Source organism: Somniosus microcephalus, unplaced genomic scaffold (assembly GCF_052327205.1).
Source record: "Somniosus microcephalus isolate GS21.2 unplaced genomic scaffold, FLI_Smic_1.0 unresolved_chr3, whole genome shotgun sequence".
Taxonomy (NCBI): domain Eukaryota; kingdom Metazoa; phylum Chordata; class Chondrichthyes; order Squaliformes; family Somniosidae; genus Somniosus; species Somniosus microcephalus.
Window position 1 is genome coordinate 72881774 of NW_028225181.1, and position 26181 is coordinate 72907954.

General features: G+C 51.9%; 2 protein-coding genes across 4 annotated transcripts in view; one reads left to right on the plus strand and one right to left on the minus strand.

The window, feature by feature from the left end:
- The window catches only part of LOC147092001 (uncharacterized), a 160203-nt gene that overhangs the window by 10375 nt on the left and 123647 nt on the right, over positions 1 to 26181 (minus strand).
- LOC147092002 (uncharacterized) lies at positions 965 to 23414 on the plus strand. Of its 3 annotated transcripts, none has more exons than XM_085976965.1 (4): positions 965 to 1323; positions 1405 to 1569; positions 9549 to 9766; positions 22312 to 23414. In XM_085976965.1, exon 4 carries the CDS (start codon positions 22419 to 22421, stop codon positions 23286 to 23288), a length of 870 nt encoding a protein of 289 aa, XP_085833091.1. In that variant the 5' UTR covers positions 965 to 1323; positions 1405 to 1569; positions 9549 to 9766; positions 22312 to 22418; the 3' UTR covers positions 23289 to 23414. The 3 variants fall into 3 exon arrangements, with proteins under 3 accessions (XP_085833091.1, XP_085833090.1, XP_085833092.1); XM_085976964.1 differs by having other exon boundaries at positions 965 to 1145; XM_085976966.1 differs by lacking the exon at positions 9549 to 9766 and having other exon boundaries at positions 965 to 1145.

Genomic DNA, 26181 nt, shown 5'->3' on the forward strand with positions numbered 1-26181 from the left:
AAGAACAATATTGAGAGCCTGAAATAATGTAATGTAGACTTTTAATCTGCTTACTAATAATTCAATTTCAAGGCCGAGTATTTGTTTGATTTTGTCCCTTTCCTCAGATCCCCAGTTCGAGGGCTGTCTGCTTAGTTTGGAGATTTTCCTCACTGTAAATTTCCGGCCTCCTGAGACTCCCCCATTTTCACTGCTCTGGGCGAAAATGCGCCATTTTCTGTGCGGAGTTACTTACCGGAGCGGTGACCCTGTGACCCTCCCTCGCTGAGATCTAAACTCGGGGCTGAGCAGCCGCTGGTGGGCCGGGTGCTGAATGGAGCCGAGTTCTCTCAGTCAGAGAGCGGGCCCTGTAACCCGGGCAACCAGCCCGTTTTTGACCCTCACTCACCGATCAACCCGCGCCGCCCGGCACTGCAGCGGAGCGGCACTGCGCCTGCGCGTGAGAGAGAGAGAGAGAGAGAGAGAAAGGGAGCAGCACTGCGCCTGCGCGGGAGAGAAAAGGGAGCTGCACGGCGCCTGCGCAGTAGAGGGAGCGCACGGGAGCGGCACTGCGCCTGCGCGGAACTGAGTAAGGGAGCCACACTGCGCCTGCGCGGGAGTGCAAGGAGCGGCATTGCGCCTGCGCGGGAGACAAAGGGAGCGGCTTTGCGCCTGCGCGGGAGAGAGCAAGGAAGCGGCACTGCGCCTGCGCGGAAGAGTGACGTCGCAGAAATGCATCAGTATCGCTCCCAGTGGTGGGAGGACTACATCGGATATTAATATGTTCCGATGCAGTCCTCCCAGCACTGGGAGCGATACTGATGCGTTCCTGCGACATCGCTCTTCCGCGCAGGCGCAGTGCCGCTTCCTTTCTCTATCCCGCGCAGGCGCCGTGCCGCACCACTTCGCTCCCGCGCAGGCGCAGTGTCGCTCCTTACTCTCTCCCGCGCAGGCGCAGTGCCGCTCCGCTCCCTTGTACCGCGCAAGCGCAGTGCCGGGCGGCGCGGGTTGATCGGAGTGAGGGTCAGAAACAGGCTGGTTGCCCGGGTTACAGGGCCCGCTCTGTGCCTGTGGGAACTCGGATCCATTCAGCACCCGGCCCGACAGCGGCTGCTCAGCCCCGAGTTTTGATCACAGCGAGGGAGGGTCACAGGGTCACCGCTCCGGTTAGTAACTCCGCACAGAAAATGGCGCATTTCCGCCCAGATCAGTGGAAATGGGGGGAGTCTCAGAAGGCCGGAAATTTACAGTGAGGAAAATCTCCGAACTAAGCACACAGCCCTCGAACTGGGGATCTGCGGAAAGGGACAAAATCAAACAAATACTCGGCCTTGAAATTGAATTGTTAGTAAGCAGATTAAAAGTCTACATTACATTATTTCACGCTTTCAATATTGTTCTTATTTTCTGCTCTGTCACAATTAGATGTCCCGGTGAATGATGGTGTGATTGAGGAAGGTGCTCAGCTCGAAGTAAACAGGGATTGTAGACTGAGGAACAACAGCAGGTGAACCAGCACAGGATTGTGAGCACCAACCGGAGAGAACCCTTCCGATTCAAAGAGCTTCCAGAGATCGACTGGGGAAAAAGGTAAGAGAGAGTCCCATTGACTTAGATACACACCAGTCCTGGAGATAGACTGGGGAGAAAGGCCAGAGAAAGTCCCGTTGACTCAGATAAACATTGGTCCTGGAGATGGACTGGGGAGAAAGGTCAGAGAGGGTCCCATTGACTCAGATACACACTGGTCCTGGAGATGGACTGGGGAGAAAGGTCAGAGAGGGTCCCATTGACTCAGATACACACTGGTCCTGGAGATGGACTGGGGAGAAAGATCAGAGAGGGTCCCATTGACTCAGATACACACTGGTCATGGAGATGGACTGGGGAGAAAGGTCAGAGATGGTCCCATTGACTCAGATACACACTGGTCCTGGAGATGGACTGGGGAGAAAGGTCAGAGAGAGTCCCATTGACTCAGATACACACTGGTCCTAGAGATGGACTGGGGAGAAAGATCAGAGAGAGTCCCATTGACTCAGATACACACTGGTCCTGGAGATGGACTGGGGAGAAAGGTCAGAGAGAGTCCCATTGACACAGATACACACTGGTCCTGGAGATGGACTGGGGAGAAAGGTCTGAGTCCCATTGACTCAGATACACACTGGTCCTGGAGATAGACTGGTGAGAAAGGTCAGAGAGAGTCCCATTGACTCAGATACACACTGGTCCTGGTGATGGACTGGGGAGAAAGGTCAGAGAGAATCCCATTGACTCAGATACACACTGGTCCTGGAGATGGACTGGGGAGAAAGGTTAGAGAGAGTCCCATTGACTCAGATACACACCGGTCCTGGAGATGGACCCTCCCGCACTCGCCCCGTGACCCTCCCGCACTCGCCCCCTGACCCTCCCGCACTCGCCCTGATGGGGCCCTTCTCAAGTAAACCAAGCGGTGCAATAAAACTCCCCCAGAATCAAGGCCCTGCTCCTGGCGAAGGTGATCAGGCCCCAAGAAGCAGTACAAGTGAGCAAAGTCAGGGTCAAGGCCCTGCTCCTGGGGAAGGTGATCAGGCCCCAGGAATCAGTACAAGTGAAGCGACTCCTTCTCCCGGAGATTTATTAAACGTGAATACTCAAGAGTTGACTGAAAATCAGGTCAGTAATATTAATCAAGGAGTCAATTTCTGCTGTAAGGAGGGATGATTCCTTAGCAGGTTCCTCTAATGAGGCCATATGGGTAGAACTTAAAGACAAAAATGGGGAAAGCACTTTACTGGGAGTGTACTATAGGCACCCAAACAGTAAGGGGGAGATAGAGGAACAGATATGTAGGCAAATCTCAGAGAAGTGTAGAAATAATAGGGTGATAATTGTTGGGGATTTCAACTTCCCCAATATTAACTGGGATAGTCAGAGTGTGAAAGGCTTAGAGGGTGTGGAATTCTTAAAGTGCATCCAGGAGAGCTTTTTCAGCCAACATGTAGAAAGTCCTACAAGAGAGGGGGCGGCACTGGACCTAATTCGAGGGAATGTAGCAGGGCAAGTGATAGAAGGGTTAGTAGGAGAGCATTTTGGTGACAGTGACCATAATTCGGTGAGATTTAAAGTAGTTATGGAAAAGGACAAAGATGGACCGGAAATAAAGGTTCTAAATTGGGGGAAGGTCGATTTTAATATGAAAAGGCAGGATCTGGCCAAAGTGGACTGGGATCAGTTACTTGTAGGAAAATCCACATCAGAGCAGTGGGAGTCTTTCAGAAAGGAAATAGAGAGAGTACAACGCCAACATGTTCCTGTAAAGGTCAAGGGTGGGACCAACAAGCCCAGGGAACCCTGGATGTCAAGGGACATACAAGAATTGTTTAGGAAAAAAAGCGAGGCTTTTGGCCGATACAAAGGACTAAAAACAGTGGAAGCCCTAGAGGAGTATAGAAAGTGCAGCGGGGTACTTAAAAAAAAAAAAAAAAAGAAATTAGGAGAACAAAGAGGGGTGATGAAAAAACACTGGCAGGCAAAATAAAGGAAAACCCCAAGGTGTTTTATTAGTATATTAAGGGCAAGAGGATAACCAGGGAAAGAGTAGAGCCCATTATGGACCAAAGTGGCATTCTGTGTGTAGAGCCAGAAGATGTAGGTGAGGTTTTAAATTAATATTTTGCATCTGTGTTCACTATGGAGAAGGACGATGCAGGCATATAAATCAGGCAGGGGGATTGTGATATACTTGAACAAATTAGTATTGAGAGGGAGGAGGTACTAGTGGTTTTAGCGGGCTTAAAAGTGGATAAACTCCCAGGCCCAGACGAGATGTATCCCAGCCTGCTGTGTGAGGCAAGGGAGGAGATTGCAGGGGCTCTGACACAAATTTTCAGAACCTTTCTGGCCACAGGGGAGGTGCCAGAGGACTGGAGAACAGCTAACGTAGTACCATTATTCAAGAAGGGTAGTAGTAGGGATAAACCAGGGAATTACAGGCCAGTGAGACGAACATCAGTGGTAGGGAAATTATTGGAAAAAATTCTGAGGGACAGAATTAGTCTCCACTTGGAGAGGCAAGGATTAATCAAGGATAGTCAGCATGGCTTTGTCAGGGGGAGATCATCTCTAACCAATTTGATTGAATTTTTCGATGGGGGTGACTAGGTGTGTGGATGAGGGCAGTCCAGTTGATGTAGTCTACATGGACTTCAGTAAGGCTTTTGACAAAGTCCCACATGGGAGACTGGTCAAGAAGGTAAGAGCCCATGGAATCCAGGGCAATTTGGCACATTGGATCCAAAATTGGCTTAGTGGCAGGAGGCAGAGGGTGATGGTCAAAGGTTGTTTTTGTGACTGGAAGCCTGTGTCCAGTGGTGTACCACAGGGTCTGGGTCCTTTGCTGTTTGTAGTGTACATTAATGATTTAGATATGAATGTAGGAGGTATGATCAGTAAGTTCGCAGATGACATGAAAATTGGTGGAGTGGTAAATAGCGAGGAGGGAAGCCTCAGGCTACAGGAGAATATAGACGGGTTGGTTAGATGGGCAGCACAGTGGCAAATGTAATTTAACCCTGAAAAGTGTGAGGTGATGCATTTTGGGAGGACTAACAAGGGAATACACAATAAATGGTAGAACCCGAGGAAGGACAGAGGATCAGAGGGACCTTGGTGTGCATGTACATAGATCCCTGAGGGCAGCAGGACAGCTAGATAAGGTGGTTAAGAAGGCACATGGGATACTTGCCTTCATTAGCCAAGGCATAGAATGTAAGAGCAGGGAGGTTATGATGGAGCTGTACAAAACGCTAGTTAGGCCACAGCTGGAATACTGTGTGCAGTTCTGGTTGCCACACTATAGGAAGGATGTGATTGCTCTGGAGAGGGTGCAGAGGAGATTCACCAGGATGTTACCTGGGCTGGATCGCTTCAGCTATGAAGAGAGACTGGACAGGCTGGAGTTGTTTTCCTTAGAGCAGAGAAGGCTGAGGGGGGACCTGATTGAGGCGTACAAAATTATGAGGGGCATAGATAGTGTAGGAATCGACCGATCCCCTACTAAAGCACTGAGGTCGAGTCAGTTCGATAAATAAACTAAGTTTAATTAAAACTTGAGAACAAAACAAAGGCATGCAGGAGCAACAGTAAACAGGTCTTTTTACTTGCTGGTTTCACGAGGTCTGAAGTGGGAACCTCCCCCTCTCTGACGTCATGACGTCATCACGTTTCCCGCCGTTCAGGGCATCACGTGACCAATGTGATGACGTCATCGCGTTGATTCTGGGACTTCTCCAGACAAGCTATTTACATGCAGGCAACAACATAGGTGCTATAGCACTCTGTTAAAGACAGTTATACGTTTGTACAGGAGCCCCTTGGTGGCTTTGCCACAATAGGGTAGATAGAAAAGAACTTTTCCCCTTAGTAGAGGGGTCAGTAACCAGGGGGCATAGTTTCAAGGTAAGGGGCAGGAGGTTTAGAGGGGATTTGAGGAAAAGCTTTTTCACCCAGAGGGTGGTTGGAATCTGGAACTCACTGCCTGAAAGGGTGGTAGAGGCATTAAATCCTCACAACATTCAAGAAGCATTTAGATGAGCACTTGAAACGCCATAGCATACAAGGCTACGGACCAAGTGCTGGAAAATGGGATTAGAATAGACAGGGCTTGATGGCCGGCGCGGACACGATGGGCCGAAGGGCCACTTTCTATGCGTCTTTCGGATGAGACATTAAACTGAGACCCTGTCTGCTCTCTCAGGTGGATGTAAAAGATCCCATGACCCTATTTTGAGAAAGAAAGACTTGCATTTATATAGTGCTTTCATGACCAGCAGACGTCTTGAAGTGCTTTACAGCCAATGAAGTACTTTTGAGGTGTAGTCACTGTTGTAATGTGGGAAAGAGCAGGGGAAATATCCCTGGTGTCCTAGCCAATGTTTATCCCTCAATCAATGTAACAAAAGGATAATAGCAAAATACTGTGGATGCTGGAAATCTGAAATAACAACAGGAAATGCTGGAAACACTCAGCAGGCCAGGCAACATCCGTAGAGAGAGAAACAGAGTTAACAAAAAGATAGATTATCTGGTCATTATCACATTGCTGTTTGTGGGAGCTTGCTGTGCGCTATTTGACTGCCGCATTTCCTACATGACAACAGTGGCTACACTGCAAAGGTACTTCATTGGCTGTAAAGCACTTTGGGACGTCCGGTGGTGGTGAAAGGCGCTATAAAAATGCAAGTCTTTTTTCACTGGTCTCACCAGCGACCTCTTCTGGCTGATGGTTGATTGAGAGCCGAGAGTCCGCGCATGCGCACACGGAGCGGTGGTTTGGGCCGAGTCCGGCACAGCGACCCCTCCCGGTCACCAAGGGTAATAACCGCGCATGCCCAGAGGACACCAACCCCCTCCCCCACTCGGAGCTGCACCTGCGCACTCGGATCCTGCCGGACGGAGTCGGCGCGGGGCATTCCGGGGAAAGGCCTTGCTGTCGGTTCCAGAGTCGCGATCGGTGACGCAAAGTGAGTTTTATCCGCTCTGATTGGGTGGAGAATCACGTGGGGTGGGGGTGAGGAGTGGATCGGGAGAGAATAAAGAGAAATAGAAAAACCTGAGAGTCTGCGAGGCCCCGGACCGAGCGGCGGCAGTTGGACGGAGCACGTGATCTCCTCGGGGACACGTGACCCGGGCCCAGGTCTTGATTGACGGGAGCTTCCAACCATAAGAACATAAGAAATAGGAGCAGGAGTAGGCCAATCGGCCCCTCGAGCCTGCTCCGCCATTCAATAAGATCATGGCTGATCTGATCCTAACCGCCAATCCACTATCACAGAACCATCTCCTGAATCTAACAGAATTAGACACACGAATTAGGAGCAAGATCAGGCTACACGGCCCCTGGGCCCGCTCCGCTACCCACAGGGCCATGACCGATCTGGACCTAGACTCATGTCCAAATTCCTGCCTGCTCCCCGTAACCCTTAATTCCCTTTACTTCTAGGAAACTGTCTATTTCTGTTTTAAATTTATGTAATGATGTAGCTTCTACAGCTTTTTGGGGCAGCATATTCCATGGACCTACCACCCTCTGAGTGAAGTAGTTCCTCCTCATCTCAGTTTTGAAAGAGCAGCCCCTTATTCTAAGACTATGCCCCCTAGTTCTAGTTTCACCCATCATCGGGAACATCCTCCCCGCATCCACCCGATCCAACCCCTTCACAATCTTATATGTTTCAATAAGATCACCTCTCATTCTTCTGAACTCCAATGAGTCGAGTCCCAATCTACTCAACCTCTCCTCATATGTCCATCCCCTCATCCCCGGGATTAACCGAGTGAACCTTCTTTGTACTGACTCGAGAGCAAGTATGTCCTTTCTTAAGTATGGACACCAAAACTGTACGCAGTATTCCAGGTGCGGTCTCACCAATACCTTGTACAACTGAAGCAATACCTCCCTATTTTTATATTCTATCCCCCTAGCAATGAAAGCCAACATTCCATTGGCCTTCTTAATCACTTGCTGCACCTGCATACTAACCTTTTGAGTTTCGTGCACCAGGACCCCCAGATCCCTTTGTACTTCAGTACTTTCCAGTTTTCTTGCCATTAAGATAATAACTTGCTCTACGATTTTTCCTGCCTCACACTTTCCAGTATTGTATTCCATCTGCCAAATCTCTGCCCACTTACTTAGCTTGTCTATGTCCCCTTGCAATAGGGAGCGAGCTGGCGGCGGGTCCTCCAACCAATCGGGGAGCCCGAGGGGCGGGACTAGCGCCGGCTGATTGTCTGATCCGCAGGGCAGCGAGTTTCTCCAGTCCCTTGTTCAGGGCCCGGGGCCAGGGGAGGCTGTGGGCCTTTATTCCCCTCATTGGGCACAAGGCTCTTTGGCTCACAACACACTGGCTCAGATTTTAATAGAGACTTTTTAAATTCATCAATAAAAGCAGATAAATCCTGTGCTTCTGTGGAACAAACTTTCTAATATTTTATCGAATCAGAGAATGGTTACAGCACAGAAGGAGGCCATTCGGCCCGTCGAGCCCATGCCGGCTCTCTGCAAGACCACTTCAGCTAGTCCCACTCCCCGCCCTTTCCCCGTAAACCTGCAAATTTCTTTACTTCAGATACTTATCCAATTCCCAATTGAAAGCGGTGATTGAATCTGCCTCCACCACCCTTTCAGGCAGTGCATTCCAGATCCTAACCACTCGCTGCGTAAAAAAGTTTTTCCTCATGTTGCCTTTGGTTCTTCTGCCAATCACCTTAAATCTGTGTCCTCTGGTACCCGACCCTTCCGCCAATTGGAACAGCTTCTCTCTATCTGCTATGTCCAGACCCCTCATGATTTTGAACTCCTCTGTCAAATCTCCTCCCAACCTTCTCTGCTCTAAGGAGAACAACCTCAGCTTCTCCAGTCTATCCACGTAACTGAAGTCCCTCATCCCTGGAACCATTCTTGTAAATCTTTTCGACACCCTCTCTGAGGCCTTCACATCCTTCCTAAAGTGCGGTGCCCAGAATTGGACACAATACTCCAGTTGAGGCCGAACCAGTGTTTTATAAAGGTTCATCATAACCTCCTTGCTTTTGGACTCTATGCCTCTATTTATTAAGCCGAGGATCCCGTATGCTTTTTTAACCATTTTCTCAACCTGCCCTGCCTCCTTCAATGATTTGTGCACACATACCCCCAGGTCTCTCTGTTCATGCACACATTTTAGACTTATACCCTTTAGTTTATATTGCCTCTCCTCATTCTTCCTACCAAAATATATCAGTTTGCACTTTTCTGCGTTAAATTTCATCTCCCATGTGTCCGCCCATTCCACCAGCCTGTCTATGTCCTCTTGAAGTCTATCACTATCCTCCTCACTGTTCACTATACTTCCAAGTTTTGTGTCATCTGCATATTTTGAAACTGTGCCCTGTACACCCAACTCCAAGTCATTAATATATATATATATAAAACAGTATGTCTCTGTCTCTCCGTCTCTCCGTCTCTCTTTCTGTCTGTCCGGCTATACAATCAAAAGTTATAGAGCGTACCTACACATATGTTATATCAAAAGAAAGCTCATCATTAGGGGCCTCTCATGGGTGTATTTACATTTTGGTTGGACAAAAATTGTGCCGACGGTATCCAAAAAACATTCAAAATTCCGCTCATTATCCGCTCATTAGCATCGAGTGACGTGAAGGTTGACCAATCGTACAGTCGAGCGACCCGACGATCGACCAATCGCTGCGTCACGGGGGTGGGTTCATTGCGTGTGCGGGCGGGCCATCCTAGAGTCGAGTGACGTGACCATTGACCAATCCTACAGTTCAGTGACCTGATGGTTGACCAATCGGTGTGTGTGTGGGCGGGACTAATCATTCTGAGTTCAGGTGAGTGGCCGCCATCTTGATTCCAAACTCTTCATTTCTTTTTCCCGCTTTCTGCGTCTTTATTTTCAAATGTACATTTCCAGCAAAAAAATAATTGCTTTTATTAAATAGTTTTAAAAAAAAGATAATTCATTTGCAAATATTTTCTCTAACCTGATTCTTTTTCCTACCTTTACCCGTTTTTGTAGGCCTCGAAGCCTGGGCCTCTCCTGCCCAGCCACGCCCGAGCTAGGTAATTGTCCCACGGCTTGTGGCAAGCTCCTCCCCCCCCTCACCCCCCCCAGTCTCCCCCGTCACGTTACCCGGGGCAACGGCGTCGGCTGCGAGGGACACGGGACAGGCACAGGGTGCACGCGCAGCAGGCGACACACACAAGCCCGAGGCACAGAGCGCAGGAAGCCAGCAGGTGAGATGCGGCATCTCTCTCTCTCTTCCCCGCTCGGCAGTCTTGAAGCCGGCTCGGGCGGGGGGGGGAGGGGCTCGGGAGGGGGGGAAGGGTTACCCCAGCAACCGGGCCGGGCCCTCACAGCCTCAAGCCGGCTCACGCCCGTTCCCGGGGCTTGGCTCCAGCCGCAATCGGCGGCCTTGAAGCCGGCTCGGGTGGGGGGGGGCGGAAGGGGCTCGGGAAGGGGGGGAAGGGTTACCCCGGCAACCGGGCCGGGCCCTCACAGCGTCAAGCCGGTTCACGCCCGTTCCCGGGGCTTGGCTCCAGCCGCAATCGGCGGTCTTGAAATGGGCTCGGGAGGGCGGGGCTCGGGAGGGCGGAGGGTGGGGCTCGGAAGGGGGGGAAGGGTTACCCCGGCAACTGGGCCCGGCCGTCTCTCACAGCCTCCAGCTGGCTCACGCCCGTTCCCGGGGCTTGGCTCTGTGGTAAACCACTGTTATACCTGTCTGTATGTGTATGTGTATTCCACTAGGTACAGGTCTGGACATGCCTCGGCTGACTCCTCCCACTATTCCAGGTATATAAGTGACTACCTCCCAGTCCCTTAGTATTCTGGACGGGTCGACCACTCGAGACAAGACCTTCATTCTTTAGTTAATAAAAGCCTGGCTGTTACTCGCTTAACCTCAGTCTTTTGAGTAATTGATGGCGCATCAATTTTATTAACTAAATTTTTTATAATGGAGAAGATCCTCACACCAGCATGCCTGGACCTGGACAGTCGGGAAGCGGACGCTTCCACCAAGTTTGCTCACTGGCTCATGTGCTTCGAGACATTCCTGACTGCCTCCACTGCGGTCACAACGGATGCGGACAAACTGTCTGTCCTGATCTCCAAGGTGAACCACTGAGTGTACTCAGTCATCCAGGACGCGACCTCGTACACAGCCGCCCTCCAGCTCCTCAAGACCCAGTACGCGCGCCCTGTGAACGAAGTGTACGCCAGGCACCTCCTGGGGAGTCGCAAGCAACAACCTGGGGAATCGACTGAGGAATACCTCCAAGCACTGTCCGTGCTTGGCCGGGCCTGTGGGTGTAAGGCGGTAACGCCCGCTAAGTACACGGAGGAACTGATCCGGGATGCCTTCGTAGCGGGCCACAGGTCCAACTACACCCGACAGCGTCTGCTGGAGCAGAGCGACCTCAACCTCAACAAAGCCTCCGAAATCGCACTAATGCTGGACGCAGCCTACCGGGGCATGGATGCCTACTCCTCTGCACCGTGGACGCCGCGGGGAACGACAACCTGGGACACGGTAGGGCAGCCCCATAGCACCGTGCCACCCCAGCCACAGCCCAACAATGGCCCAACTACCGCAGCAGTGTCCCAAAGCCAGACAGCAGTATCCCAAGGCCAGAAATGCTACTTCTGTGGCCAGGCCAAACACCCCAGAGCGCGCTGCCCGGCGAAGAATGCGACCTGCTCGGGCTGCGGGAAAAAGGGACACTACGCCAGCGTCTGCAAGGCCAAAGCCACCCCGAACGCCAGCAGCGCCGCGTGTGGGCCGTGTGAGCCGCCATCTTGGGCCTCCCCAGCCATGTGCGAACCACCGCAGCAGCAGCCATCTTGGACGACTCCAGCCACATGGGAATCATGGACGCCGCCATCTTGGACACCAACCGGGACGCAGCAGACCGCCAACCCCCCCCCATCTGATACCCACAGCGACACACCGACCCCTACGCTGGCCTCTGTTACGCTGGACCAAACGAGACCGCACCAACTAGCTCGGTCCAAAATGGATGTTCAGGTAAACGGCTATGCAATAAACTGCCTTTTTGACTCCGGGAGCACAGAGAGCTTCATCCACCCCGACACGGTGCGGCGTTGCTCTCTCCCCGTCCTGCCTGCGCACCAGCAGATTTCTATGGCTTCCGAGTCCCAGTCAGCGGACATTGGCGGCTACTGCGTGGTGACACTAGTAGTAGACAGGACTGTGTTCAATAATTTTAAACTCCTCGTCCTGCCCGACCTCTGCGCTGCCATCCTACTGGGGTTGGATTTCCAGTGCCACCTCAAAAGCGTTACGATGGCGTACGGTGGCCCCCTCCCCCCACTCACAGTCCACAGCCAGCAGCCTCCAAATTGCCCGCCGCGCACCAGATGCAACATCTCCACACTCAGTCCCACCCCCCCCCCACTGTTTGCTAACTTCACCCCCGACTGTAAGCCCATCGCCACAAAGAGCAGGCGATACAGTGCCGGGGACAGGGTTTTCATCAAAACCGAAGTGGAGCGACTCCTGAAGGAGGGGATTATTGAGGGCAGCTCTAGGTTGTGGTCATTAAGACCGGCGAGAAACAACGCCTGGTCATCGACTACAGCCAAACAATAAACCGCTACACCCTGCTGGACGCCTACCCACTCCCCCGCATAGCTGACATGGTCAACCAGATCGCGCAGTACCGCGTCTTTTCGACCATTGACCTGAAATCAGCGTACCACCAGCTCCCCATCCGCCCTGAAGACCGCCAGTATACTGCTTTTGAGGCAAACGGCCGCCTCTATCACTTCCTTAGGGTTCCCTTCGGCGTTACCAACGGGGTCTCCGTCTTCCAAAGGGAGATGGACCGGATGGTCGATCAAAACGCACTGCAGGCCACTTTCCCTTACCTAGACAATGTGCGGCCAGGACTTGCAGGACCATGACGCAAACCTCGAGAAATTCCTCCGCACCGCCCAACTCCTGAACCTGACATATAACAAGGAGAAGTGCATATTCCGCACAGACCGCCTCGCCATCCTTGGCTGTGTTGTGGAACACGGGGTCATCGGTCCCGACCCGGACCGGATGCGTCCCCTTATGGAACTCCCACTGCCCCACTGCCTAAAAGCCCTGAAGAGGTGCCTAGGGGTTTTTTCCTACTACGCTCAGTGGGTCCCATACTATGCAGACAAAGCCCGTCCGCTGATCAAATCCACCTCTTTTCCCCTGATGGCAGAGGCCCGCTCGGCCTTCCACCGCATCAAGGAGGACATTGCCAAAGCCACCATGCACGCAGTGGACGAATCCATCCCCTTCCAGGTGGAAAGCGATGCGTCCGACTTCGCTCTGGCCGCCACCCTTAATCAGGCGGGGAGACCTGTGGCATTCTTTTCATGAACCCTCCAGGGCCCGGAGACCAGACACTCCGCGGTCGAGAAGGAGGCCCAGGCCATTGTGGAGGCTGTGCGTCATTGGAGGCACTACCTGGCCGAAAACGATTTACCCTGCTCACTGACCAGCGTTCAGTTGCTTTTATGTTCAACAACAAGCAGAGGGGCAAAATCAAAAATGACAAGATCTTGAGGTGGAGAATCGAACTTTCCACCTACAACTACGAGATCTTGTACCGGCCTGGGAAGCTCAATGAACCCCCAGATGCCCTATCGCGTGGCACCTGCACCAGTGCGCAGATCGATAGGCTGAGGGCCCTCCACAATGACCTCTGCCACCCGGGGGTCACCAGGTTCTTCCACTTCATCAAGGCCCGCAACCTGCCTTACTCCATCGAGGAGGTCAGGACCATGACCAGGAACTGCCAAGTCTGCGCTGAGTGGAAACCGCACTTTTATAGACCAGACAGAGCCCACCTGATAAAAGCCACTCGCCCTTTCGAACGCCTGAGCGTCGATTTTAAAGGGCCTCTCTGCTCCTCCGACCGCAATGTGTACTTCCTCAGCATCATTGACGAGTACTCCCGTTTCCCGTTCGCTATCCCCTGCTCGGACATGACCAGTGCCACGGTCATTAAATCTCTGAACAGCCTCTTCACCCTGTTCGGTTTCCCCAGCTACATCCATAGCGACCGGGGCTCATCGTTTATGAGTGACGAACTCCGCCAGTACCTGCTCGCTAGGGGTATAGCCACAAGCAGGACCACCAGTTACAACCCCCGGGGGAACGGACAGGTGGAAAGAGAGAATGCGACAGTTTGGAAGGCCGCCCTACTAGCCTTAAAGTCTAGGGGCCTTCCGACCTCCCGCTGGCAGGAGGTGCTCCCCGATGCGCTCCACTCGATTCAGTCACTGCTCTGCACTGCCACCAATGCCACCCCTCACGAGAAAATGTTTGTCTTCCCAAGGAAGTCCACATCGGGGACGTCGTTACCGCCATGGCTGACGTCCCCAGAGCCGGTACTACTGAGAAGACACGTGAGGGCCAATAAAACGGACCCCCTGGTCGAGAGGGTCGACCTCCTCCATGCCAACCCCCAGTATGCTTACATTGCGTACCCGGACGGGCGGGAGGACACAGTCTCCATACGAGACCTCGCACCCTCGGGGACCGCTGTAGGGCGGGAGGACACAGTCTCCATACAGGACCTCGGGGACCGCTGTAACCCACTACCCATTACCACCCCACCCCCACGACCCGCTATGCAACCCCAGCAGCCGGCTCGCCTTGGACCATCACCCACGAGGACTACACTCCAGGGCCCCAGCCTACACGGGACGCGACGCCGGAAGCTCCACCACCCCTGCCGTCGCCACGTCGATCACAGCGGCAGACAAGACCTCCGGAGAGACTCCAATACAAGAACTTTTAAATACACTTCAGCCCGCCGGACTCATTTTTAAACAAGGGGTGAATGTGGTAAACCACTGTTATACCTGTCTGTATGTGTATGTGTATTCCACTAGGTACAGGTCTGGACATGCCTCGGCTGACTCCTCCCACTATTCCAGGTATATAAGTGACTACCTCCCAGTCCCTTAGTATTCTGGACGGGTCGACCACTCGAGACAAGACCTTCATTCTTTAGTTAATAAAAGCCTGATTGTTACTCGCTCAACCTTAGTCTTTTGAGTAATTGATGGCGCATCGGGCTCCATTTGCGGCTGCGGGCCACTCGCCCTCCTTTCCTCTGTCTCTCTCTCCTCCCCCACTTCCCTCTCCCCCTCGCCCTCTCCCCACCCCCTCCCCCTCTCCCCCTTCCCTCTCCCTCCCCCCTCTCCCGCTCCGTCCCCCTCCCTCTCGCTCCCTCCCCCTCCCTCTCCCCCTCTCGCCTCTCCCCTCCCCTCTCGCCTCTCCCCTCCCCTCTCGCCTCTCCCCTCCCCTCTCGCCTCTCCCCCCCTCTCGCCTCTCCCCTCCCCTCCCCCCTCCCTCCCCCTCTCTCTCCCCCCCGCCCTCCCCCTCTCTTTCCCCTCCCTCCCCCTCTCTCTCCCCCTCTTTCTCTGCCCCCTCCCTCCCTCCCCCTATTTCTCTGCCCCCTTCCTCCCCTTCTTTCTCTGCCCCCTCCCTCCCCCTCTTTCTCTGCCCCCTCCCTCTCTTTCTCTGCCCCCTCCCTCTTTCTCGGCCCCCTCCCTCCCCCTCTCTGTCTGCCCCCTCCCTCCCCCTCTCTCTCTCTGCCCCCTCCCTCCCCCTCTCCCTCTCTGCCCCCTCCCTCCCTGTCTCCCCCTCTGCCCCCTCACTCCCCTCTCTCTCTCTGCCCCCTCCCTCCCCCTCTCTCTCTCTGCCCCCTCCCTCACCCTCTCTCTCTGCCCCCTCCCTCACCCTCTCTCTCCCCCTCTCTCTCTCCCCCTCTCTCTCTCTCCCCCCAGTCTCTCTCTATCCCCCCAGTCTCTCTCTCTCTCCCCCCAGTCTCTCTCTATCCCCCCCAGTCTCTCTCAATCCCCCCCAGTCTCTCTCAATCCCCCCCAGTCTCTCTCTATCCCCCCAGTCGCTCTCTCTCTATCCCCCCGGTCGCTCTCTCTCTTCCCCCCGGTCGGGTTCTCTCTTGCCCCCGGTCGCGCTCTCTCTTCCCCCCGGTCGCGCTCTCTCTTCCCCCCCGGTCGCGCTCTCTCTTCCCCCCCGGTCGCGCTCTCTCTTCCCCCCCGGTCGCGCTCTCTCTTCCCCCCCGGTCGCGCTCTCTCTTCCCCCCCGGTCGCGCTCTCTCTTCCCCCCCGGTCGCGCTCTCTCTTCCCCCCCGGTCGCGCTCTCTCTTCCCCCCCGGTCGCGCTCTCTCTTCCCACCCGGTCGCGCTCTCTCTTCCCCCCCGGTCGCGCTCTCTCTTCCCCCCCGGTCGCGCTCTCTCTCCCCCCCCGGTCGCGCTCTCTCTTCCCCCCCCCCCCGGTCACGCTCTCTCTTCCCCCCCCCCGGTCGCGCTCTCTCTTCCCCCCCCCGGTCACGCTCTCTCTTCCCCCCCCCGGTCACGCGCTCTCTTCCCCCCCCCCCGGTCGCGCTCTCTCTTCCCCCCCCCCGGTCGCGCTCTCTCTTCCCCCCCCCCCCTGTCGCGCTCTCTTCCCCCCCCCCCCCGGTCGCGCTCTCTCTTCCCCCCCCTCCCGGTCGCGCTCTCTCTTCCCCCCCGGTCGCGCTCTCTCTTCCCCCCCGGTCGCGCTCTCTCTTCCCCCCCCGGTCGCGCTCTCTCTTCCCCCCCGGTCGCGCTCTCTCTTCCCCCCCGGTCGCGCTCTCTCTTCCCCCCCGGTCGCGCTCTCTCTTCCACCCCCATTCGCTCTCTCTCCCTCTTCCAACAACAACATGCCCTCAAAAGACCCTCAGCACCGCCGGGCACTTCAAGTATATATCAAGAAAAGCAGTGGTCCTAGTACCGACCCCTGGGGAACACCACTGTATACCTTCCTCCAGTCTGAAAAACAGCCGTTCACCACTACTCTCTGTTTTCTGTCACTTAGCCAATTTCATATCCATGCTGCGACTGTCCCTTTTATTCCATGGCCTTCAACTTTGCTGGCAAGCCTATTATGTGGCTTTTTGTCGAACGCCTTTTGGAAATCCATGTACACCACGTTAACCGAATTGCCCTCATCAACCCTCTCTGTTACCTCATCAAAAAACTCAATCAGAATCAGAGCAGCCGGGCCCGGTGGACGTGCGGCCAGGGCCCTGGCGCCAGGAAACCCAGGGTGCAGCGCCTCCCCCATCCGAGCTGCCGCTTCCTGGTTTCTTCAGCTGGTTCCACTGAGTCTGATTCGGGACAAAGGACAAAGGCCAGGCTCCCAGAATGGCCCGCGGCCCCGGGGAGCATGCGCACTCTCAGCGGGGAAATCAGCGTGTTGGATAGAGTGGATTCTGGGGCGCGGTGAACTGTGGGTGCTGCGGCCGCCATTAGGCAACAGCTGTCGGGAAGTGTTTTATTGCAGGCTGATGGAAGGTAGGTCCCTGGCCGTCTGTGTAGGTGATTTTGTTGCTTCAGTTTGAGCTGGAGTGGAGATGGAGGAGAAGCTGCTGGGTTTAACCCCCAGTACATCTGAGCCCAGGAGGATCCAACAATTTCCAATGTGAGACTGTCAAGGGAGGTGGATTCTGGGGGAGATTAGGTTGTTAAACAGCCACTGTCCCTACTATGTAAAAGAGTATTGTTTTAGGAATAAGCATTTCTGTAGAGGCTTTTAATCCAGTTTACATCTGCAGATTTGTTTTAATTCATTCTTGGGATCTGGGCGTTGTAATAATAATAAATAACTTCCGGAGGAAGTTATGTGCACATCACTTCCTGTGAACTGTGAACTCTGTGCATACATCACTTCCTGTGCATACGTCACTTCCTGTGTTTGGACTCGTATAAATACTGAACTGCTCAGTATAGTAAAAGGGCTTCTCCTAGAGGCATGGTGAAGACCGCTCTTGTACATAGTATAATTATAAGTTGTTTAAAGCTTACTTTAAAGTTCCTTGATGTGAGACTTTTTATTACATCAATTTAAACAACTTAGTATTTACACTCACAAATACTAGACCTTCGGACAAACTCGGAGTTAAGGATCCAGGGAACCACCCATCATGGAAAACATCCTTAAACCTACTCATCTGGACTTGGACCCAAACGCAGCAGCAGCTGGCAGGGTATGGAAGCATTGGTACCGTACTTTTGAGAATTTTCTTGATGAATGTAAAGCGAATGCTTCTACTAAACTGAGGATACTTATCAACTATGTGACCCCAACAGTGTTTGAATATGTTGATGAATGGGATAATTACGATGAGGTGATCCGGGCACTTAAAAAACTATATGCCAAGACCGCAAATGAGGTCTATGCTAGACATCTACTGGCCACAGCCCAACAAGGGCCAGGGGAATCGATTAACGAATTCCTTCAAGAACTTCGCAGGCTCAGCGTAGATTGTAACTTTCAGGCAGCCTCGGCTGAGCTGTACCACGAAGAAATGATTCGTGATGCTTTCATCTGCGGGATTGCCTCTCCATTTATATGCCAGCGTCTGCTAGAAAGTAAAACACTTGAGCTACAAAAGGCTTTTGACCTGGCTTGTTCTCTGGATTTGGCAAAGAAAAATGCAGACCTCTATCAGCTGCCCAGATCTCGATCTGCTGCTGTAACTGCAACCAGACGATTCAAGTGGTCTCAGGTGAACCCTATCATGGAGGAATCTAATCCTGATGATAATTCTGATGAAGAAGAGGAGGATGACCCCACTTTAGCAGCCTCTTGGCAATCTAGGAAGGAATGCTTCTTTTGTGGAGATTCTTTTCACCCTAGGAAATTCTGCCCTGCTCGCAATGCGATCTGCAGTCATTGAGATAAAAAGGGACACTTTGCAAAAGTTTGCGAATCAAGAGCCTCTACGAGGGCCTATCCAGCTAAGGCCTACCGAACTGCCCCAATTAGGGCCTATTAAGATGCTCCGGCTAGGAACTATCAAGCTTCCTCTCGAGCTCTCTCCCAAAGAAGCAAACCTAGAGTTTCAGCCACTCTCTGTGCAACCACACCAATTACAGCTGCTTGCCCACAGAACCTGTTCCATGCAGCTACAAAAGTTTCAGTTAATGGGCCTACCTTAGATGCCTTAATTGACTCAGGAAGTACTGATAGTTTCATTAGAGAACAGATTGTTGCAAAATTGAAACTACATATCTTCCCATCGGACCAGGCAATTGCGATGGCTCAGTCATCACTTAATACCAGAATCTCCGGCTTTTGTATTATTGATATGACACTTAATGGTCGCATGTATCCCTCCACCCGACTTTCGGTGCTCAAGGACTTATGTAGTGATCTCATCTTAGGGCTGGATTTTCAAAAACAGCATAAGAAACTCACCATTGAGTTTGGCGGATCCAAACCTGGACTTACTATTTCTAATATACTGTCTAAATTACCGTTTTGTGCATTATCAGCAGCTTCACTTGATGAACCCTCATTATTTGCCAGTATTCCTCCTTGATGCAAACCAATAATAATAATGAAATCGCGGCGCTTTAGTCAGGAAGACCAATCTTTTATTGAGGCTGAAATCTCTCGACTTTTAGCAGAGGATATCATCGAACCATGTTCGTCGCCCTGGCGGGCTCAAATCGTCATCGTCAAGAACCCTCTAAAACCTCACAAACAACGACTATGCATTGATTATTCGCAAACCATCAATCAATATATTGACTTGGATGCCTACCCATTGCCACGCATTGATGATATGGTTAATAAACTGGCCGAATACAAAGTGTTCTCAACTTACGATTTGAAAAGTGCCTATCATCAGGTACCCTTGAAGGTCTCAGATAAGCAGTACACGGCCTTTGAGGCTAATGGACGGCTGTACCAATTTCATCGCCTCCCATTCGGGGTTACTAATGGAGTGGCTGTCTTCCAACGGGCAATGGATGGCCTGGTTAAGCAGGAAAACTTAAGGGACACTTTTCCCTATCTTGATAACATTGCTATTGCAGGTCACGATCAACAGGAACACGACGCCAACCTCCAAAAAATTTCGGGATGCTCTCCATCACCGTAACTTAACTTTGAATCTAAATCTGTTGAGTCTCAACCGACCATCAACATCCTTGGCTACTGCGTAGGCAATGGTATCATTAAGCCAGACCCAGAAAGACTTTGCCCGCTCCAAGAGCTCTCGTCACCTAAGAATCCGGCTTCTTTACGTCGGGCTCTCGGTCTGTTTGCATACTACGCTAAATGGATTCCTCATTTTTCAGACAAAATCCAACCCTTGCTGCATGCTAGATCATTTCCATTGGGAACAGCGGCTGTTGCAGCCTTTAACCTTCTCAAAAAACAGTTGGAGAAAGCGGCTCTTCACTCCATCGATGAGAATCTCCCTTTCATAGTCGAATGTGATGCCTCGGAGGTGGCGATCTCGGCTACTCTAAATCAGGAAGGTCGTCCTGTAGCATTTATGTCCAGGACCTTACAAGATGCCGAGCTACATTATCCTCCGGTTGAGAAGGAAGCCACAGCCATCATAGAGGCGGTACGGAAGTGGAACCATTTCCTAGCTCGCCAGCACTTTACATTAATCACGGACCAGCGATCAGTCGCCTTCATGCTCGATAATCGAAAACGAACCAAAATTAAGAATAATAAAATACAGCTTTGGAGGATGGAACTGGCCTCTTTTGGTTACACCATTCACTATCGACCTGGCAAGGAGAATGTGGCCCCGGATACCCTCACACGAGCATTCTGCTCCACTATGTCGTCCTCTACTCTCATAGATGTCCATAATGGATTGTGTCATCCTGGCGTTACGCGCATGCTACATTTCGTACGATCACGGAATCTCCCTTTTTCTACTGGAGATGTAAAGAAAATGTGCTCAGAATGACGGCTTTGTGCAGAATTAAAACCTCAGTTCTTCCGCCCCTCAGATGGTATGCTCATACACGCAACCCAACCGATGCAACGACTTAGCATCGATTTTAAGGGCCCAGTGCCCTCTTCAACTCGGAACACATATTTGCTCACCATGATTGATGAATATTCACGTTTTCCGTTTGCTTTCCCCTGCTCCAATATGCTGGCGTCCACAGTAATCTGCTGCCTTGAGCAAGTATTTTCTCTCTGAGGCATGGCGGCTTACATTCACTCGGATCGGGGTGCATCCTTTATGTCAAGGGAACTCAAGGACTACCTCTCTGAACGGGGAATTGCTACAAGCAAAACGACGCCATATCATCCCATCGGAAATGGGCAGGTAGAGAGGTATAATGGTATCATCTGGAATTCCGTACGTCTTGCTTTAAGATCTCGGGGCCTACCAAACCAGCAATGGGAAGCAGTGCTTCCGGATGCATTGCACTCTATACGGTCCCTTCTTTCTACAGCCACAAATACTACACCTCATGAGCGGTTCTTTGGATTCCAGCGTCGCTCATCTTATGGGACATCCCTCCCGTCATGGCTAACTACTCCTGGACCTGTACTACTCCGAAGATACGTTCGGACGTCTAAAAATGACCCTCTCATAGACGAGGTCGAACTAACCGATGCCAACCCCACCTATGCATACATACGATATTCCGACGGCCGAGAATCTACCGTATCATTACGGGATCTGGCTCCCTGCCCACCAGGACCTAATGGGACATCGAGTGATGGTATTTTACCAGGAGCCTCTTGGAACCTACCGGGTACCCCTCTCCAGGATCCTGATCTGACACCAACTAGCTTGGTGCCGGTAGAACACCGCACTCAAAGTTGCGACCCTCCCAGTACCGCGCACCAAAGTACTGATCCGCCACGGACCAGCTCTGCACCTCCCTCTGAACAGAGACAGACCGACTCTGCACCTATTGGGGCTCGTACACGAAGCCATGATCTCCCCGACCCTTCACAGGGTAATCCAGGCCACACAGACTCTGACCAATGGCCAACAGCATGTAAGCACCCAATGACCCTCTACGACGGGAACCCAAACGGGTGCGACTTTTCCTCGTTCGGCGGCTGCGGAATAAAAGGAAGACCACAGCCTTCTAATCTCGCAGGAGGGAAGAATGTAATAATAATAAATAACTTCCGGAGGAAGTTATGTGCACGTCACTTCCTGTGAACTGTGAACTCTGTGCATACATCACTTCCTGTGCATACGTCACTTCCTGTGTTTGGACTCGTATAAATACTGAACTGCTCAGTATAGTAAAAGGGCTTCTCCTAGAGGCACGGTGAAGACCGCTCTTGTACATAGTATAATTATAAGTTGTTTAAAGCTTACTTTAAAGTTCCTTGATGTGTAAGACTTTTTATTACATCAGGCATCGCTCGCAAGTCCAGAATATGTTGCCAATCCCCATCTTCCCGTTGAGAAGGTGATGGTGGGCTGCCTTCTTGAACCGCTGCAGTCCGTGTGGTGAAGGTACTCCCACAATGCTGTTGTGTAAGGAGTTCCAGGATTTTCACCCAGTGATGATGTAGCAACGGCGATGTATGTCCAAGTCAGGATGGTGTGTGACTGGGAGAACTTGGAGGTGATGGTGCTCCCATGCACCTTCTGCCTTTGTCCTTCTAGGTGCTGGAGGTTGCGGGTTTTGGAGGTTCTGTCAAAGTTCTGGTCGAGTTGCAGATGTATAAAGTCCATCTCCTTCGCCCCCTCCCACTCCCACCTCTCTCTCTCTCTCTCTCTCCTCCCATAGAGGCCAGAGGCCCAGACCAGGTGGCAGATTCCCTTCACTGAGGGACATTAGTGAACCAGTGGGATTTTATGACAATCCGGCAGCTTTCATAGTCACTTTTTTCTAGTGCCGGCCCCACAACTGACCAGATTCATTGAGCTCAATTTCACAACCTGCCTCTTTAGTGGGTTCTCTCTCACGCTCCCTGTTTTAAATTCATTTTACAGGGTGTTTGAAGGGGAGGATTTGCAGACGGGAAACTCAAACCACACATCACGTCAAGATCTGACAGTCACTCGATTCATCAGGAACTGAATATCATCGGCCTTTGAATATGGAAGCAAAAAGCACTGTTCACAGCGGGGAGAAACCGTATACGTGTTCTGTGTGTGGACGCAGCTTCAGCCAACCCTCTGGCCTATCGAAACACAAGCGCTTTCACACCGGGGAGAGGCCGTTCACCTGCTCTGAGTGTGGGAAGGGATTCACTCAGTCATCTGACCTTAAGACACACCAGCGAGTTCACACTGGGGAGAGGCCGTTCACCTGCTCTGAGTGTGGGAAGGGATTCACTAATTCATCCCACCTGCGTACACACCAGCGAGTTCACACTGGGGAACGGCCGTTCACCTGCCCTGAGTGTGGGAAGGGATTCACTAATTCATCCCACCTGCTGACACACAAGCGAGTTCACACTGGGGAGAGACCGTTCACCTGCTCTGAGTGTGGGAAGGGATTCACCAATTCATCCCACCTGCTGACACACCAGCGAGTTCACACTGATGAGAAACCTTTTAAATGCTCGGACTGTGGGAAGTGCTATAAAGGTTCCGGGGAACTGATACGCCATCAACGTGTTCACACTGGGGAGAGACCGTTCAGGTGCTCGCACTGCGGGACTGGGTTTAGGCAGTCATCTGACCTCACAGTACACCAGCGAGTTCACACTGGGGAGAGGCCGTTCACCTGCCCTGAGTGTGGAGAGGGATTCACTCAGTCATCCCACCTGCTGAGACACCAGCGAGTTCACACTGACGAGAGACCATTCAGGTGCTCTCACTGCGGAACTGGGTTTAGGCAGTCATCTGACCTCACTGTACACCAGCACACTCACACTGGGGAGAGGCTGTTCACCTGCCCTGAGTGTGGGAAGGGATTCACTCAGTCATCCCACCTGCTGAGACACCAGCGAGTTCACAAGTGACTGCAGGGTTTGGATTCTGTTGTAGTTGCTGCTGTTAATCACATCCAGGACTGAACCATGTTCATTCTGACAGGTGGGGGTTGTTTCTGCTGATGTTACTAACTCCGGGAACTGGGCTGGAGTTTAATATTCTTGATATATGTCAAATAAATCAACTTTGTTTTAAACACATTGTTGTAGATTTTTGTCTTTCCCACCTGAGTGTTTAGCATCACCTGGCTGGAGCTCAGAAAGGACAATCTGGGAGAGGATCGTACGGTGGGAACAGAACTCCAGCCTGGACACAGTCCTTCAGGGCCACACTGAGAGGGGCAAACGGCACTTTGGTCTTTCTTGTCTCTCTTCACTGACAGCAAAGTTGCCGTGCGCATTAATCTCGAGGTGTGAGAGAAACGTGTCCCAGCCGCTCTCTGCCATGTTTCAGAGCTCCAAGGCACGGAACAGAAGGCTCCTTTAGGAATGTACCCCAGTGCTTTTTTTTTAATGGCCTTATTAACCTGTGTTGCTACTTTTAGTGATTTGTGTATCTGGATCCCTCTGCTCCTCCAACCCATTTAGACTCTTAGGGGGAAATTCAGTGGTGGCCCCTTTGGGTCACTAACGTCACCGGGGCTAACATTAGCCCCCTGAAAAAGTTAGCGCCCCTGTGCATTAAATTCAGTGGTTGCGCCACAGGCAGGAGGCAGGGTGCTACTGGAAGCGCTCCCCTCCCTCTTGAGGCGCTACCAGTGAATTTCACGGCGCTTCGTGTAACAGCGCCATGCCCGTCAGCACGTAGCACCACGCCATAGCAGACCTCCCGCCCTGATTAAAGGGGAGGGGCGCAGCACTGCACACACCTGGGCCCTGCAGGACCACCGGGGAGTGGGGTGTCGGATCAAGAGGAGCGCCGGGCTGTGCGATTGTGGCCGACACCCCAAAGAAGAAAGGGGTAGGGGTCAGGTGCTGGCAGTCAGCCAAAATAAAAAGTTGCCGCCCGACACCTGCCCTTTAAGTGGCATCGCCGCGGCTGCAGAAACGACCCCTGACCCTGTTGGACATATCGTCCGGTGATAGGTCAGGGGTCGTAACCCAAGGTTGCAGCCGGGGTGCTGCGCTTGGCGATGATGTAATTGCCGGCGGTGCAGTGCCGTGGGGAGCTACTGATTACCTACGCCGCTAACCTCCTGCTGAATATCGTGGGAGGCACAAAGCAACCCAATTTCACCCCCTTGTCCAAGTAGTGAGTGGCCTCCTTATTCTTCCCACCAAAACACACCACCTCACACTGACCTATAGTGAAATTCATTAACACACCACCTCACACTGATCTATAGTGAAATTCATTAACACACCACCTCACACTGATCTAAAGTGAAATTCATTAACACACCACCTCAAACTGACCTATAGTGAAATTTATTAACACACCACCTCACACTGATCTATGGTGAAATTCATTAACACACCGCCTCACACTGATCCATAGTGAAATTCATTAACACACCACCTCACACTGATCTATAGTGCATTCATTAACACACCACCTCACACTGATCTACAGTGACATTCATTAACATACCACCTCATACTGATCTATCGTGACATTCATTAACACACCACCTCACTGATCTATCATGAAATTCATTAACACACCACCTCACACTGATCTATAGTGAAATTCATTAACACACCACCTCACACTGATCTATCGTGACATTCATTAACACACCGCCTCACACTGATCTGCAGTGAAATTCATTAACACACCACCTCACACTGATCTACAGTGAAATTCATTAACACAGCACCTCACACTGATCTACAGTGAAATTCATTTGCCAATTACACACCCATTCTGAAATTTATTAATGTCTTGCATTTTATCTTCCTCAGTATTAACTCTACCTCCCAATTTGGTGTTATCGACAAACTTTGAAATTGTTCTTCTGATTCACGCGTCCAAATCGTTTATGTAAATGGTGAACAATAGTGATCCCAGTGCCGATCCCTGTGGAACACCACTTCCCACCTTTTGCTAGTCTGAGTAGCTATTCTTAACCCCTACTCTTTTTTCTGTTTTGTAACCAGCTTGCTATCCATAACAGTATGTAAGATCGACAAGATGACCAAGGTCAGGCCGTGTGGAGTGAAGGGCCAGGCAGCAGAATGGATGGAAAGCTGGCTACAAAACAGAAATCAGAGGGTTGGAGTTAAGGGAAGTTTGTAGCGATCTTTCCATCCATTCTGCTGCCTGGCCCTTGACTCCACATGGCCTGACCGTGGTCATCTTGTAGACCGTACATACTGCAGACACAGTGCACCAGTGGTGGAGGGGGTGGATATTGAGTCCTGTGGCAGGGGCGCTGATGAAGTGGATTTCTCTCTCCGTGAGTTTTGAGGCATCACTAGTTGCGTTTTTCAACTCTTTCCACCTTTAAAAACAACCTTGCATCCAGTTTATTAAAGCCATTAACAGCCGCTCGGGTGGGACACACCAATAAATGAGGCCTTGTTTCCCTCAGAATGACAGGCCTGAACCCGAGTTAGAAAACATTTAGCAATTAAACCAGACTGGGCGGGGCCTGAGGTGTGAGCTAGCAACGGAAAATTGGTGGCCAGCGTACTTCACACCAGGGCTGAGGATCCGGGGACTCGGGTTTCTGTGTCATTTATTGATTAATTTTGTTTATTGCCCAATCTCAATCAGACTGGCAGGTCATCTTGCTGTCTGACGGAGGCGAGGGTCCCCAATGGAGGGCTCTCTATGCGGGAGTCCTTCCCAGCACCATTGGGGATCTGGGGTGGAGACTGTTGCAGGGAGCTGTCGTGTGCAACAATTTCTAAGATCCTTTCCAGACTCCAAGGCCAGATGTGTCCACGGGCCGTGTATATATTCAGTGTGAGAGGTTGC

What these genes read in the sequence shown, in the direction of transcription:
- LOC147092002 (XM_085976965.1), top strand. Translation starts at nt 22,419, where the DNA reads ATGGAAGCAAAAAGCACTGTTCACAGCGGGGAGAAACCGTATACGTGT.